The 15,644-nt window shown below is 39.6% G+C and overlaps 2 protein-coding genes across 2 annotated transcripts in view; one reads left to right on the top strand and one right to left on the bottom strand.

Annotated features, from left to right (window-relative positions):
- KIAA0556 (KIAA0556 ortholog) overlaps positions 1-14,914 on the bottom strand; it is a 65,490-nt gene extending 50,576 nt beyond the window's left edge. The window contains exons 1-6 of the mRNA XM_009324804.1: positions 14,843-14,914; positions 12,714-12,883; positions 8,174-8,256; positions 4,722-4,856; positions 2,405-2,663; positions 854-1,003 (exon numbers count right to left, since the gene is read on the bottom strand). Of these exons, the coding sequence (XP_009323079.1) occupies positions 854-1,003; positions 2,405-2,663; positions 4,722-4,856; positions 8,174-8,256; positions 12,714-12,883; positions 14,843-14,904 (859 nt within the window). The 5' untranslated portion in view covers positions 14,905-14,914. The remainder of the gene's footprint in view (positions 1-853; positions 1,004-2,404; positions 2,664-4,721; positions 4,857-8,173; positions 8,257-12,713; positions 12,884-14,842) is intronic.
- Positions 14,915-15,236: 322 nt separating this feature from the next.
- GTF3C1 (general transcription factor IIIC, polypeptide 1, alpha 220kDa) overlaps positions 15,237-15,644 on the top strand; it is a 49,016-nt gene continuing 48,608 nt past the window's right edge. The window contains exon 1 of the mRNA XM_009324803.1: positions 15,237-15,253. Coding sequence (XP_009323078.1) covers positions 15,237-15,253 — 17 coding nt within the window. The remainder of the gene's footprint in view (positions 15,254-15,644) is intronic.

The following is a 15,644-nucleotide window of genomic DNA, read 5'->3' as shown; positions in this document are numbered from 1 at the left end:
TTGCTTCCTTGGGACACATCTAGATTTTGCTTTTTTGAAAAGAGTGTCTTAACCATAGAGTACGGTAAGTCTGAAAACTTTATCTCAGACCTTTCAAAACTCAAGTTCATCAGACTTGTTCAATTAAGGACTGTGCTGAAATAACAACTGCAGTTATGATTTCAACCCCTAGATTTGGGGTTTGTTTGTTGGGTTTTTTTTAGCCCAGGTAAAGACCACGCCTTAGCAGCAGATTTCTAGAATAAGCAGCAGTGCCTTCAAAATAGTGTTCTCCAGTCCAGGAAAAACATTTTCCACTATGGTACTAGATACTGACATATCTACCCAGCACTGGAGACTGATCTGCAGTATTAAAGGTGTAATTCAAGTACAGTCCCAAGCAGCAACAGAGCTAGTTTTGCTGTGCTGTGGAAAACTATGCCTTTATTGCTATAAACGCATTGTGTTAAAATCTTCCACCAAAGTGTCAATTGCTGATTTTGAGAAGACACGCTTCCGTTAATACCATGGGGAACAGATCTCCATGAGGCAAGTGGGAAACATAGAGCAAGCACAAGGTCTGAAAGGGAGAGGAAAAAGTTTTATGCTGTGGAAGAAAAAGAGAAGGAAGGTAGTAAAGATGTAGCAGAAGACTAAAGTATACAAAGTATACAGGCTCTGGACTTTCTCACAATTTTACTTAAGTCAAAACACTCGAGGTGGTAAAAACAACCACAAAAAAATCCTCCAAAAAAAAAGGTCAACAGCTACGAAAAATCACATAATGACAGATGTGTGCTGAAATTACATCTGAGCCAGAGGGGAAAAAGCATGAAAACTCTCCTTATTGACATTATATATTCTTATTTCTTACTCGAACAAATTCTTTCATGTCTTTCCTGCTGCAAGAACTCAGCAGAGAGTGGCCGAGTGATTTTATTTTTTACCACGATTGGTCTCACAGGAATGTACATTTCAGCATTATCTTTTCTTTTTGCCGAGAGAACTCGCAGTGGCTTCACTTCTGCAAGATAATAAGGGAACAGAAATAATCAACTTCAGAGATATTTAGGAGCAGCCAGCCAGGCAAAACTTATTGGATCGTAACTGCTAAAATTTTGCCACTTTAATTATGCTGGCATAGTTAAAGTGATAACCTCCGTCCTCCCTCCCTTTCACTGATACTGTTCTACTGATGTAGAAGTACATATGCATGGCTTGCACTGACTTCGTGAAACAAAATAAAATATATCATTATAAGGTACCAATATATCTCATCTGTACCAGATATTTACCTGCTTTACTGTCAAGAAAAGCAAAAATAAAAAAGAGTTCCCGAGTCACTTATTAACATAGTTATACCAAAATAAATTCTTAAAATACAGACTAAAATGTTCGTCTTATTTAGAAGTTTCAGAGGGGGACAGGGTTGCCTAGTGTAGTTCATAAGAGTACTTCTTCACTTTTTTATTTGAGAATTATTAGTGCCTCCATTGTTTGCATCACAGCTTTGAAACTTCTCTCTGGAACAAAAAATGATGTACTCTCCCAAAGATCTTTTTCTCACTGCTGTTCTATCCCTTGTTCCTATCTCTTCTTCTGCCACCTCTCCCCATTCACACTCCACTCGCCTCTATGATAATGAGAGGAACACTCCTTTACTTAATTCGTTCAAAGATTGTTCCTCTTAAGTTAAGGAATTAACTATGGATAAGGAAAAGAAAAAAAAAAACAAGAAAAAACAAAACAAAAACCCAAAACCAATGAAGGTACCTGAAATTAGTGGGGAGGGAATTTTGAGAAATACTGAATGTAGGTCAAGGTCTGGTTTCCGCCTGAACTCTCTACCTTTAACAAGCTAAACATCTTTGAGACCTAGTGACTGGTTTTGGGTTTGGACATTGAGGTCTCCAGAGGAGGAGACCTGACAAAAAGAAGTGGCTCATGGCCAAATAGATTTGTTTTCTCGAATTAATACATCTTTCATCAGGGATGAAGAGCACATGCTATGACGACAGGTATCCAGCACCCAGGATGTGACATGGAGGAAGTTGAGACCGGGAAGATTTGGCTGCCTGGATTACTGCAAAAACAGTCCAGAATAATAAATATATTAAAGAAATAATAATGTCATGAGAAATCTCACAGTCTGAGATAATCTTAGTTCGAGTGTCTAGGCCTGGTGATGCAAGTGGGTTAAACAGGGCTGTATCTTTGTCTTTGCAAAAAAATTTCTTAACGTAGTAGCAAGAGGATGCAAGTCTCCCAAATCAGGAGATTAAAACAACAGGTTTGCTGCAGAGCATGAAAACTCATGAGAGTATGGAGTAACCACTAACGATTAATCAGCAGCGATTCCCTTAAAAGTAATGCTCTCAAAGAATTATTACAGTACTGTAGTAGTGCATAATACACAGAGACTTACTACTTTGATCCTGGTTGAACTCTAACACAGTAAGGGCACCAGAATCAAGGCCAGAGCATCTCCCAGCATCCTGATGTTCAGAAGCTTCTTTCTGTGATCGACTGCTATGCAACTGAAGGCCTCCAAAGCTTGTAATTGTTTCCTCAGTGGGAGATGGTTCTGAAAACACATCCTCTTCAACAGAGTCGTAATCATCGCTGAGAGAGTCTTCTTCCATCCTTTTCTCTTCTATATTGAGTTGCAAGCTTCTTCTCAATTTCTGGTACAATCCAAACAGATTTGTCAGAAAAACTTAAACATGTATTTTAAAATAAACCGATGTGGCTGCCTCTTCCTCCCCTAGGAGAAAGAAAAATCTTCTCATGAACTCAGAGCCATGATGCAGCTAAAAATATTCACATTCTTATGATGTGTCTTCACTCCTCTGATGAGGACTCGTAAAGAAAAATCATCCTAAAACTCCTTTGTTCCTTCTCATCAGAATCCTTGCAGGAAAATTCTGTAGGCCAAGCAATTTTTATGTGCAAAACCAATTTTTAGGAATAAGTTACAAACAGGAGGTAAGTAATGGAGAGGGCAAGGGCACATATTTTTCCAGTCTCACACAGTTAGATCACCCTATCTTTTGGCTTGCTATTTGATGACTAGCTGCAATTCAGATTTTCCAAATGCCTTCACAAGACTACAAAGCTAATGCAATAGTAACTTCTTTATGAGCAATTGGATAGATGATGATAGTCCTGTCTTGTACACATCTATACTTCAAAAAACAGTAGAAAAGACTTGTGGTCTAATGGACTAAGCTTCCAGTTTGCACAGGGTTTTTTAACTGGACACTCTGTAACAGGATTTTATGCAAAAAATAATCTACTTTGAAATTTACTGTTGAAAAAACTGCCCTGCCTCTCTCAGCATATGCCACAAACAGCACAGATGATGCTGGAGAGCCTTTTGTTTTTATGAATGTAAAAGGAAAAGACCTTGCATATCTTAAATGCGTTTTTTTCCTACTTCGTTGGTATCAAGAGTTTTGAGATAAGTATAGGTAAGCAAACTGTATGAGTAAAATGAAAACCTGAAGCTATCTTAGGTACAAATGAACTGTGACAGTTATGTTCAGTTTGCAGCGACAGCTTCAAGCTGCTCCTCTGCTACAGATTACACTTGTTAGGAAATCCATGCTGACAGAAACATATTACAAAGAGCAGGCAAACTTAGGTTCAAAAGAGGGTCTATAAGCAACCTGAAGCTTGATATTGAGCATGTCTTTATGACAGTCAAGACTAATATTTCTAGCTATTTGACAGGGAATTGTACAGGCTTTCTTTTAGTTAGAAACCTCATGACATCTGCGTTGTAACAAGACATTCACAAAAACACATTATAGCTTCAGGAAAACCAAAAGCATTTCCATCTGGAATACAAAGAAAAGTGGGGTTTTGGTCTAAAATTATTAGCTTACTACTTACACATAAATGATTACAAATATCCGTCACTGCAAACAAGTTACTGGTTTGTAGAGCAAAAAAACTCATAAGCTCAAAAGCAATGTAGGAAAGGTAGAAAGATGCAAGCTAGGAAAATATGCTTGGGAAGTTTGTCTGATGTCAGTGGTAAGATCTGTAGACAGTTTCACATATAGACACTACTCCACTACCCAGAAAAGCATTAATTGGTTAGGCAGAAAAACATTCATAAATTTTTTTTCATTTACTCTTTTTTTTTTTAAGCACAGGACATCTGTGAAGTGTGCTAGAACAAACCGCAATTAGTAACCAAATGGAAGGCTGAACCGTCAAACAACAGAGTCAATACAATAACAACCCTTGATGGAAAGCAACCGTATTGATTATAATATTTTAAAAACTTTACTCTGACTTCTGTTAGGTAAAACAATGACATGCAACAATTTTATCATGCTTATTCAAAAACTAACCTAAACCCAGAAAAAGTTGTTATTTAAGCTTTCTCTAACCTGATAGCCAAGAGTGACGTCCATGTGGACAACCATTAAGTGAACTGAAAGAGTCTCCTCGCATGAAATACCTTAGTTCTATCCAACAGAGACAATATTCTGCCTCTTTAAATTAGGACTTAACATGTTATACCGTTGTTGACTGAGATTAGATTTTCAAAGTAGTTTTACTTTTTCTTTTCATTTTTTCCTTCTTTGTGTCACATCTCATCAATGTGACATCATCTACTGAAAGAAACACTATATACTGGGTTTGCATGCTCTAGTCAAGACTAATACCTGGGCCCGTTCACATTTCAATTGACACTACCATGAACAATAGAAGGCAACTGCCAATTGTACCTGGGAGTAACGGAGAGGATCATGACCATTTGTTTCCACGCTCAAGCTTTCATAAGGTTCAAAATCCTCAGAGTACTCAAGAGGAGGTTTAATGCAGAGTTTAGCCCCCCTTTCTGTTTTAATCTCCACGGTTTTCTGTTAAAAGAAGCATTCAGAGAAATTAGACATCTTTTGTGCTCTCAGCAGTACAAAAAGAATAATCATGACATTTTACATAACAATATCTAGATCAAGCAACTGTTTTCCCCTCTGTTCCATAGAAGGTTTCTGTCCTCCCTGAGCTCACCTTTGGGCCCCTGCATTATGGTTTAACTGCCCTAGTCAAACTCCCTGCTGCTGCTGCTATCCCCAGAGTGGGTCAGGCCCAGCACACATGGGCCATGCCCACACATGCCCAGCCATGCGCTTGGCATCAAAGTGAGTGGCCACTGGGGTTCACCCCCTCACCTCATCAGTTGAGTGAAAAAACTATAGGAGTAGGGACATCACAATCAACAAAATAGCTGAAGTGCAATCACTTAAAGTGCAGGCATGTAAAGAAGTGCTGGTGGAACAACCCTATGGCGAAAGCTCTCGAGCCTCTTCCGGGGAATTGGCGTGCTTGGGTGCCTCTCTGAAATGCATCTACACTAATGGAGAAAAAACACATGGGGAACAAACAGGAGGAGTTAGAAGCTTGTATCCGGTTACAGGGCTATGACCTCACTGGGATCACAGAGATATGGTGGGATAGCTCACAAGACTGGAGTGCTGCGATGGATGGATACAGGCACAGGCTCTTTAAGAAAGACAGGCTGAGAAGGTGAGAAGGAATTGTCATCTGATTGGAGCTCTGCGAGGAACAGGTCAGGAGCCAGTCAAGAGCTTCTGAGTCAAGACTAGCAGGCAGACCAGCATGGGTGCTGTTATAGTGGGTATCTGCTATAGACCTCCTGTTCAGGAAGAAGTAGATAAGGTCTTCCTCAAAAAAATGGAAGAATCCACAAGTTCAAAGACCCTTGTCCTCAAGGGGTACCTTAACAAACCTGATATCTGCTGGAAAGACAACACAGCAGGCCTCAAGCAACCTAGGAGATTTCTAGAGTGCACACAGGATTGAGGAGCCAACAAGCAAAGGGTCTCTGCTGGAGATGCTGATAGAGCTGGGACTCTTCCGCCTGGGGAAGAGAAGGCTCTGAGGGATCTCATCAATGTGTATAAATACCTGACAGGTATCTGCTCACTGACAGGACAAAAGGCAAGGAACACAAATTAAAAAAAAAACCCACGTGAAATTCCATCTGAACAGAAGAAAAAAAATTACCGTGGGGGTGATCAAACACTGGAACAGGTTTCCTGGAGAGGTTGTGGAGTCTCCATCTGTAGAGTATTCAGAACCTGACTGGACATGGTCCTGGGCAACCTGCTCTAGCTGACCCTGCTTGAGCACAGGGATTGGACTAGATGATCTCAAGAGTTCCCTGTCAGCCACAATAATTCTGTGATTCTGTAATGTCTATGTATGAAAATGACTACTTGAAGTAATAGCGATTTTTTGAAAATATATTACACTTGTGTATAATATAATGAGGGCGAAATATTATGCCCTAAGCATTCAAGCACAAAGATTTCTTTGCCTTTGTAAACGTCAGAAATGGCTGCAAAAGTGGTTCAAATTAACTTGTTTTACTTCATAATTAGGATGCAATCAAAGTATGCATACTGTCAGTTACTCAAGCATGGCTAAAGAGGGGTAGGAGATTTGAGAAACTCATCTTTCCATACCACAGAATTTCAGTACTCCAAAACATGACAAAAGAGAAAGCAGGAAGTGCATATACCTCTCTCAAGGAACAAAGTTATCTGTAAGTAACTTTTTTCCCCTACTTTTGAACTCTTGTGCAGACATACTCCATAGGGGGAAGTCTCATAAGTGAACGATGGGAAGAGGACTGTTTCACTAAAGGTAACATGTGATCCAGAATTCTGTGCAATGATATTAAACTTAGTTATCTGGTGTTAATACACTCCTCTACCATTTTGTCAGTGCCAGGAGCAGAGATGTCCCAGAGAGAGGATCCTAAGGCAACCTGGCTTTTGATAGAATGTGTTCTTTCAATAAGTCTATCTTCCTGCCTCATAGCATACCTTTGCACAACCTAAGTTTGAGAGTTTTGAACATGAATTGCTAGGTCCTCTAGCTATCCAAAAAACCCACAGGGAAAATTACTGGGAAAGTAAACTGCTGTCTGGCAGAACCTGCATGTTACTCAGTGGTTGCACATTTCCTTAGCTAAATAATTCCAGTTGTTCATTAAGGTACTATAACCCTGCTATCCCCCCATCCAATTGGATAAAAGACTTAAGGTATCATTCTAAGCTAGTCTCAAGTAGTAGCTAGTTTTTACTATAGCTACCTATATTTGGCTAACTTTCCAATCCAGTCAGAGGAGATACATCCTTCTTCATTTGGCTCTTGTGATTAGAATGACGTAGGTTCTGACTAGCCACGCATTTGGCAAATTTAGCAAACAAGTTCTTACAGGCCAGTATGTAAGCAGTGATCTACTGAGAGAAATAGCAGCTGAGAAAATGAATTCAACTAAGTAGTAAGGGTGATAAATAAAGTAATGCAGCCTTAAAACTTGAATGTGCAATATTTGCTGAAAGAAAAGAAAACGTGCATGACACGATCACTTGATCCGCAGTGACACAGACCCCTGATCCCCAGTCACTCAAGCACAGACTGGACATCCAGCCAGGGCAATTGCTAATCAAGTAGGGTAATTATTTGGGTAACACGTCTCAGTTGTTCAGAACTCACATTTGTTCTGTTAATTAAGTCATACTCCTTGACAGGTTAAGTCAGATCCTTCTTTAAGCCAAAAGAAAAAAAGACTATTGAGGTTTCTCCAGTGAACAAACAACTATGTAGCTTTTGGCTTCAAATTTCTTATAGGCAGGTATTTTTATTATCTGTATGCATTTTCCTCTCTTCTGATCTACAAGAATCTGTCACAAATTACAACTCAATGCAAATTACACCTCTCTGTCCCTTAATATTATTGCAGGGTGGAGAACAGCAGTGACAGGCAGGGATGTATCTCCAAAATGAGATTCTCCACCCTTGGCACTAGATAAGCTCTCTAGGCTTGCCATCAGAGATGTCAAGCAACAGCTCTTCTGCTGGAGGACAGACTGAGCCAATCATGTCAAGGCTACAAAAGCTTCTGTGGTGGATGTCACTGAAACCAGACCCTTTCAATGAGATTTGCCTCTTCAGGATTCAAAGTAGAGACAAAACTGGTCAGAGTATCATTTCACATTGTCACTCAGTATCCAGACCAAACCAAGACTCAGATTCTACAAGGGTCCCAGCTGCCCACTATCTACTAGTTGCAACCGATTTCCCCTAAAATTATTTACAATCTAAGAATTAGTTCAAATATGCATTCTTTCAAACTGTTTCTTACCTGAAGCCAACTTCTGCGTTGTATTTTGCTTGGTGCAGTGTGTGCGCTGCGTTCTCGCAACTCACTCTCTTCTAGCTGGGCTGCTTTTTCAGAATGTAGAGACAAGAATTAGAAGACAGAAAATAGAAATACAGTATTTGTCAATACACACCTTAGTTTGCATTTGTTTGTTTGTTTGTTTTCCCCAGATGAGGACAGAAGAGTAAATCTTTGACATGTGAATGGTATCAACAACTGAAAAGGCATTCCACTTCAGATACTGGATAGTTGTGCATTAGTAGCAGGAGTTTTGAACCTCTCCGGGGACAGTCATCATCATGTGTATTCAAGAGAATAAATTGTTTACAAATACATTAGCTTAACAGCAAATGAAGCCCCACATTCACTGATATGAAAGTATAGAAATATGTTCTAGAATAGGGGTGCACATCATTCTAACTCCTAGCTGGGTAGACAGTAAGCTGTCTTAGGAAGCGAAGTGAGCCCAGAACCCATACTACTGAAGGCAGACTCTGATAGACAGGGTTCCTGTGAACAACAGGTGATATGCTGGGTTTACAAAGGAATTGTATAAACTCTCAAACTAAGGAAACATACGGTATTGGCAGATTAAACAGAATGTATTAGGTATTTAACATACTGTGCAGAGAAGGATTCTTCATGTACAAGTCATAAATGAAGGACAAACAATCACTTTCCTTCATTTCTAAGGCAAGGAAGAGTTGTTCCAGAACTTCTGCAAAAATTCTGTGTATGGTCAAGCAGAACTAAGGGTTCCTGTGCTGGAAATGGTCTCAACTTACAGTGGAACAACAGATTTTTGAGAAGATGCTTTGATTGAGACAAAGAGACAAACATCTTGCAGGTCACATGAGCATCCTCAATGAAGCAAGGACATCACCAACACTCTCAACCAGCATCCTAAATAAAGGTTTCTCATTTCCTATGTCCAAGACAGATTTACAGCTTCCATTTCTTCTCAGTGGAGAAAAATAGCTGACGCAAAACCTTTTTTCTTTAAGCCATAATTTAGTGGTCACCCTAAGCCAGCAGAAACTGGCACTACCAATAAAAGAAGCAGTCGTCCTACAAAGGTCACAGAATCACAGAAAGATTTAGTTTGGAAGGAACCTCTGGAGGTCACCTAGTCCAACTTTCCATTCAAAGCAGGGCTTACTTCAAAGTTAGATCAGGTTGCTCATTACAACTCTCAATACCACATTTTCTTTTTTGGATTGGGCAACGCTACATGCACCTGTGCAGTGAACTGTTCAGAGAATTGATATGGGCAAGTTTTAACTGAGGAAAAACTTAAAAGAAAGATTACTTTTAATTGTAGTCACTTGTGCAATCTGGTTCACCATGAGATTGCACAAATGCTGGTACAAGCAGGTAGGAGAGAACAGGCACAGGGTAGGACTGTTCTTGGAGGAACAGTGTATGCTTATGTCAATTTAGAGTGATCATAAAATTACAGAGCAAGAACAAGATGTTCTATTGCTTCAGCACAAAGTATCTGTCTCTTAGGCCTGAAACAGGACTAAGAACAGAGGGGAAAAGGAATGGACTGCTCCAAGGAAGAAACAAGATATATAACATCTTGTTTGGCAAAACAGCCTTTCCAACTAGAGCTCCTGCTACTCCATTTGGCTATTCCTAAGTAAGTCCAGAAATACTTTGCGGTCATTAGCATTGCTGCTGATTACTGTGGGGCTCTTCTGGCACTGAGGGTGAACTGTCCCGTATTGCAATGCCAGAAGCATGGTCTGATTCAGCCACTGCTTTGGGACAGAATTGGAAGCATCTTTCACTTCCTAAGCAATTCATCTCTTCTAAGCAACTGCCCAGAAGGCCACTCATGCAGGCTATAAATGTAAGTAGGAAAAGGGGACAGGGTAGGACTCATGCTACCACTGCTGAGTATTTGGTTCTCAGAATTGAGTATTTTGTGATGGATTCATGTGACCGTGTCTCTCTAAACCAGGAAAAACAGTAGTTCAAATCCCAGGCAGAAGTTGATGCAGCTGAGCTACTCATCTGTGCTACAAACATTACTTTAGAACAAAAACATCCTTCTCATGGGATGGATGGGATGTGAATACCAACGACTACCTGTTTTGGCACACAAAATAGGTCCACTGGTATCATTCCCTTGGAGACTTGAGCTGACAGGGCCCAGTCTAGGAGCCAAGGACTGATTAGTACATCATCAAAATATTAGTCATAATCAAAGGAGACCCCATGCTACCCTTAAGCCATGTCTTTGTGACCACACGGACATTCACTGGAAGTACATACATGGTTGTGAAACTGTCTGGGTTATACACCCAAAGAAATGACAGTATACCTAGAGACCTGCTTCACTACCTTACAAGCCCATCATTTACCTTAATTCATTTACCAAGCCTAAGCGTAAAAAGTTTATCAATCACTGTTATCATGAATTACTCCTAGGGAACACAGACAAAGAAAATAGTCCAGACAAATAGATTTATGATGACACTTTTAGGAACCACAAAGACAGATTTGTGCCCATTCTGTCTTATTAAGTATCACACATTCCTAATTTTTCAGTGAAGACTAATCCTATAGATGGATGCTTTAGAAGTAATAAATGATGCAATAACTCTCATGGGAGATGGATAGGGAAGAAAATTCAGTGCTGTATCTCAGCTAGAAATCATTTCTGTAAGTAAAATCATGTTCAATAATTGAGAAGAAATGCCTAGAAATTAAACAGACCACAAAATTGCTAAGGTACTACCCCCAAGCAAGAAGTTTATACAGATCACCAATAACTCCCACTCTGGACTCTAGTGGTAAAATCAAATGGAAGGAGAAAAATGACAGGATGATAATTTAGTTGATATCTTTCACTGCAACTACACGTGTTTAAAATAACAACATTGGATAGCTAAGAAACAGCAAAACACTGAGTTCTCTTCTGCAGAGATAATGCTACTGTCTCTAAGTCGATGGAGTTGAGGAAAGGAACAGAGACTGCCACTGAAGTCTTTAAAGGTCCCTAAGACAAGCTTAAATATTCTACCGTAACTGAATCAAATGGCATTAAGCGACCATAAAAATAAACAAGTTTGGTTAAGCTTAGAGATAACAGCTGCACAGCAAAACTTGAAGAGGAGATTTCTCTTGACAGAGTTCTATTACAGCTGCTGCCACAATATCCCTGCACAATTTTTGGACCGAAAAGTCAAAGAGGTTGTTTTACACCCTCTTTAGCTACCCGGTGTGACATCATCCCATCATCCCAGTGTGACAGAGCACACCATTTCCTTCTTTTTCCAATTTCCAGAACATGAACTTTTTTGCATCATTACACACAAGTTTTTACTTTCATACAGAACAGTGAAACCAGGTGACTAGCTGATTCCCTATCACCATCCCGTATAACCTGCAAGAAATTATATAGCAGACAGCTAAGCCTGAACACACTTAAACTTGAAAACAAATAGTATGCACCCAGTGTAGCAGGAAAACAAAGAAAAAAAACAGATTGAGCTTAGAGTCATGGTTAGAACGGTTACTGAAAGAAAAGTTAGTTTCCGGTATTGTTGAGATTAATAAACTTTCAGTCATAATAAATTATCATATTAAGTAACTTTTTAAACTCTTTGTCTTCATTTTTAAGTGAAAGTAAAGCTTAAGCAGACGCGATCTACACAGCAACAGCTTAAAAGAATACATTCTAAGATAGAGAGGTTGTAGCAAGCGTGAGAATAACAGACTGACGTTGGTAAACTGCTTTACACGGGGATTTAGTGAAATCAACTTTATTTTCATGATGTTAAATAGATTAGAAGGCCAGTAAGCTCACACTTTATACCTTCATACATGCAAAATTATTCTTGTCACTACATTGCTCTCTATGACAGACAGACTTAAATTAGAAATAAAATACACATTTTTAAATAAAGCCAGCTAATCATTGGCAGAAAATGGTAGATTTTCATTACTTCAAATATTTAAATAAAGATTAGCTGTCCTTTTAAGACAACTATTATAGCTTAAACATAATTTATGAGCTTAATGCAGCTATTACTGGATATAATTTGGTTATAGTCCATGTCATCAAATGTCATTTGTCTACAGGACACCAGACTTAGATAACCAGACCAGATCTGAAAGTCCATCAGTCCATCAGATCTTAAAGTCTATGAACGGTGTTATGTATCGGACAAAGGCATACAACTATTTTACACTGGCAATTTATATACATTTATAATCTTTTAGTTTTAGTTATAACTGTTTAACAACTGGAGAGGCGAGGAAATTAAACTTTGGAATTAGTTAGGGATCAACAAGAAATTGATAGGGTGATGCAGAGACCGTTCCTTACATGCAACCAGCATAAGTACTCTGATGAAAGAGTCCCATGGAATTTCATTCCACCAAGCTCAAATGCTGCTGTCTGTTTATCACAGCCTGACCAGTAACCTCACCGACTGAATTACAGCTCTGATGAGTAAATGTTTAAAATAGTTCTAGACTGCAATCTCTGTAAAACTCTCATGTAACTCACCATTTGTCCTGGCGGTCTTTGTCTCATTTTTAAGGTAGCCATGTGAGTTGATTTTTCTGCGGTAATTTCTCAGCTCTGAATTAGCTCCATTCAGGTACAGAGAAAACCCTTGTTCTAACTGCTCCAGTTTGATTTGTATAGGATCCTTTCTTTTCAAACGTCCCAGTAGCCTGAAGTAGAAAGGATAATAATTCATCCTTACGCAGTGCATATACAGATGGTCAGATTAGCAATAAATACAAAAACACACGAAGTCACAAAGCTGAAAAATATGTTCATAGTTCAAATAACAATTTCAGACTATAGCTTCCGGGACCTGTTCCTGTTCTGTAATGCTTGTATGAGTACCCACATGCTGTGACATAAGAAGTTTGACCGAACCTCTCCCTTCTGAGATTTTTTCCATGTTGTTTCTCATTTCACGTTATTTTTTCCATTTGCTATTTAGTATATTTAACCTTTCTTCTTGAGAATTTTAAAGAGTTTTACATAGAATTTCAAAAAGCTTAAAAATGGTTGAGCTTTTTTTTCAAGAAAAAAAAAAAAGAAAAAGATTATTTGTGTTTCGAAACCTGAGGGGGAAAGCCCCCAGTCAATAGCGCAGTTAGAGATACCTGAAAATTAAAGTCTGGATAAAATAATATTAAAAAAACGCCCTTCCCCAGGCTCAATTTCAGTGAAACACCTACCCTCCCTCTTCCAAGTCTAATCTTCCCTCCTTTCGCTGTGGGTTATATTCAGTCCATCCTAATTCCTTCGGTGAGGTGACATGCAGGCCAGGAGGTTGGGGCCTCGTGGGTGACAATTTCCGCCTGTCCCTGCACGGTGCTTCCTGGTTTCCCTCTGACTCCAGGGTGGGTCAATCCACAGGCCAAAGTCCCCCAAGGGTGTATGTGTTCTGACACGAGTCACCTTTTCCCAAGAGCGTGTCCCCGGCCGTGTCCCCAGCACTCCTCTAGGCAGCATGCCTCCGCAGGAGCACCCCACTCCCTGCAGCCAGCACTCTCTCAAACCCACCCCAGGCTGCTCTGACGGGCTGATAGTTTGGTACGTGATGGGCTGTTTCTGTTAGTTTTGGATGCAGCAGGAGCCAGCTGTGACTGGCCTGGGGCAGTACCTGACCTGCTCCCACACGGGCTGCTCTGCAGCCCCCGCTATCCAAAACTGCCAGTTATGTCCAACACGTGAATGTATCCAGCATGCCTCTTCTGAAAGGTACAGTTGCCACCTGCCTGTCATGTCGTAACCCAGTGGCATTTGTCTCCACCAAAATTCGGAATTAGAGCTGTGATAATAGGGATGCAAGTTGTTTCAATCATTAAATAATTTGTTTTTATCCTTTCCTAAAACCACTTTAGGAGACTATATATGAAAGAAACCCGTGTTCACAAAAATGGGCTGTTCTTCTAACACAACTGTGGCTTTTGTAGGTTTTTTTGGTCTCTTCACCAAACAATTCAGTTTGTTACAGGATTTGAGTAAAAATCTTATGGCTTGTGGTAAAGGAGGGAATCCAGCAAGAAGATTTTGTAGACCCTTCTGAATTAACCTATGAAATTCATCTGTCTAGGGTACAATGACAGGAAGGTTCATATGAACAAAGATTAAAATAAATGTTTTAAACTTGTCTGAAAGATACTGAAGTTTGCAAAAGCAACCTAGGTGTCCTTATCTCCCACCTGAGCAGAACCTGACTTTGCACATTTAACTTCAGCAACGTTTGCATGCAATTTTCTGTATTTGACAACATAAAAACCTTGCCTCATAACAACATCCTCACACAGTGTGAGCTGCCAATTACTTCTGAATCTAGAACCTCTAAACAAAAATCTTCCCTGCAAGCCATGGAAACAATAGCTATTTTATTAATAAATTTATCTACATTTTAAAGTGTGCTGAAGAAATAGTGTGATCTTCTCTAGAAATAAGAACTTTGATGTACTTAGCAAACAAAGGGAAGAAAAGAGAAACGCCTTAATATTTTAAGACACAGCAAGTCGGACTTTGCATCACAAGTTTAAAACCCAAGTTTTTAAACTAATATTCACAACTGCTGATATTAGGTACTATATTAGATAGTACACAATGGGTATTACACACTCAATGGTGGTAACAATTCTGTACCTTACCGGTTTCTCTGCTGAAGGGATATTAAGTATTCATCATGTTTTTCATCAAAGTCAGTCACCATGTCCTTAATATAAAGCTGAAATGAGAATATAATTGTCACATTGAAGTATCGAAATGATTTATTATAGAGCACTACTGGTTTTGCACCCTCAATAGACAAGAATGCTATAAACTGAAAAAAGTTCCTTCTTCAACAAAGCATGAGACTGTCAGTGTAGTAAATAAAGTTCCTGAAGAACAGAGGAAACGTTACTTGTTTTACTTATTTTTCAGAACCCTTCACAATCTACTGAAGAGCCTAAAAACACTAAAAATGGAAGGCATATGCTATAATGAGTTTACAGTCCAAGAACTGAGAAGCAAGTCAATTCTGGGGCACAAGCTGAAAGGGCCATGCCCAAAGCCCAACTGTAGGATGATTTTCCTGAATTGCTACTGCTCATGAGGTCAGTTAATTCTCAAAGTTATTCACTGCGGAGGCTGTATACGTTTAAAGTGTTTAATTAAAGATTTTTACCTTGCTTGCCTTTGAGGAAATATGAACCTTTCCAGCTATTCCCACCAAGTATCCCAGAGTTGCTGCTGCAAGTTGTGGTTGGGTGCCCTCTTACACGCTCAGAAGTTTAAACTTGCCACCAAAACTTTTAATTCAGTTCTGCAGCAAAAAAAGAAACCCCGTATTTTGTCTCTTACCGACTGCAGAGTATCTCTGCTAAAACACTGCCCCTTCCCGCGCCCTCGCCGAGGTAACGCAGCGTCGGGGCTGAACTGACAGCTCTCCCCAACGGCAGAGCAGGGCCT

Source organism: Pygoscelis adeliae, unplaced genomic scaffold (assembly GCF_000699105.1).
Source record: "Pygoscelis adeliae isolate BGI_AS28 unplaced genomic scaffold, ASM69910v1 Scaffold85, whole genome shotgun sequence".
In the NCBI taxonomy this organism is placed as follows: Eukaryota; Metazoa; Chordata; class Aves; order Sphenisciformes; family Spheniscidae; genus Pygoscelis; species Pygoscelis adeliae.
This window is presented reverse-complemented; position numbering and strand designations above follow the sequence as displayed.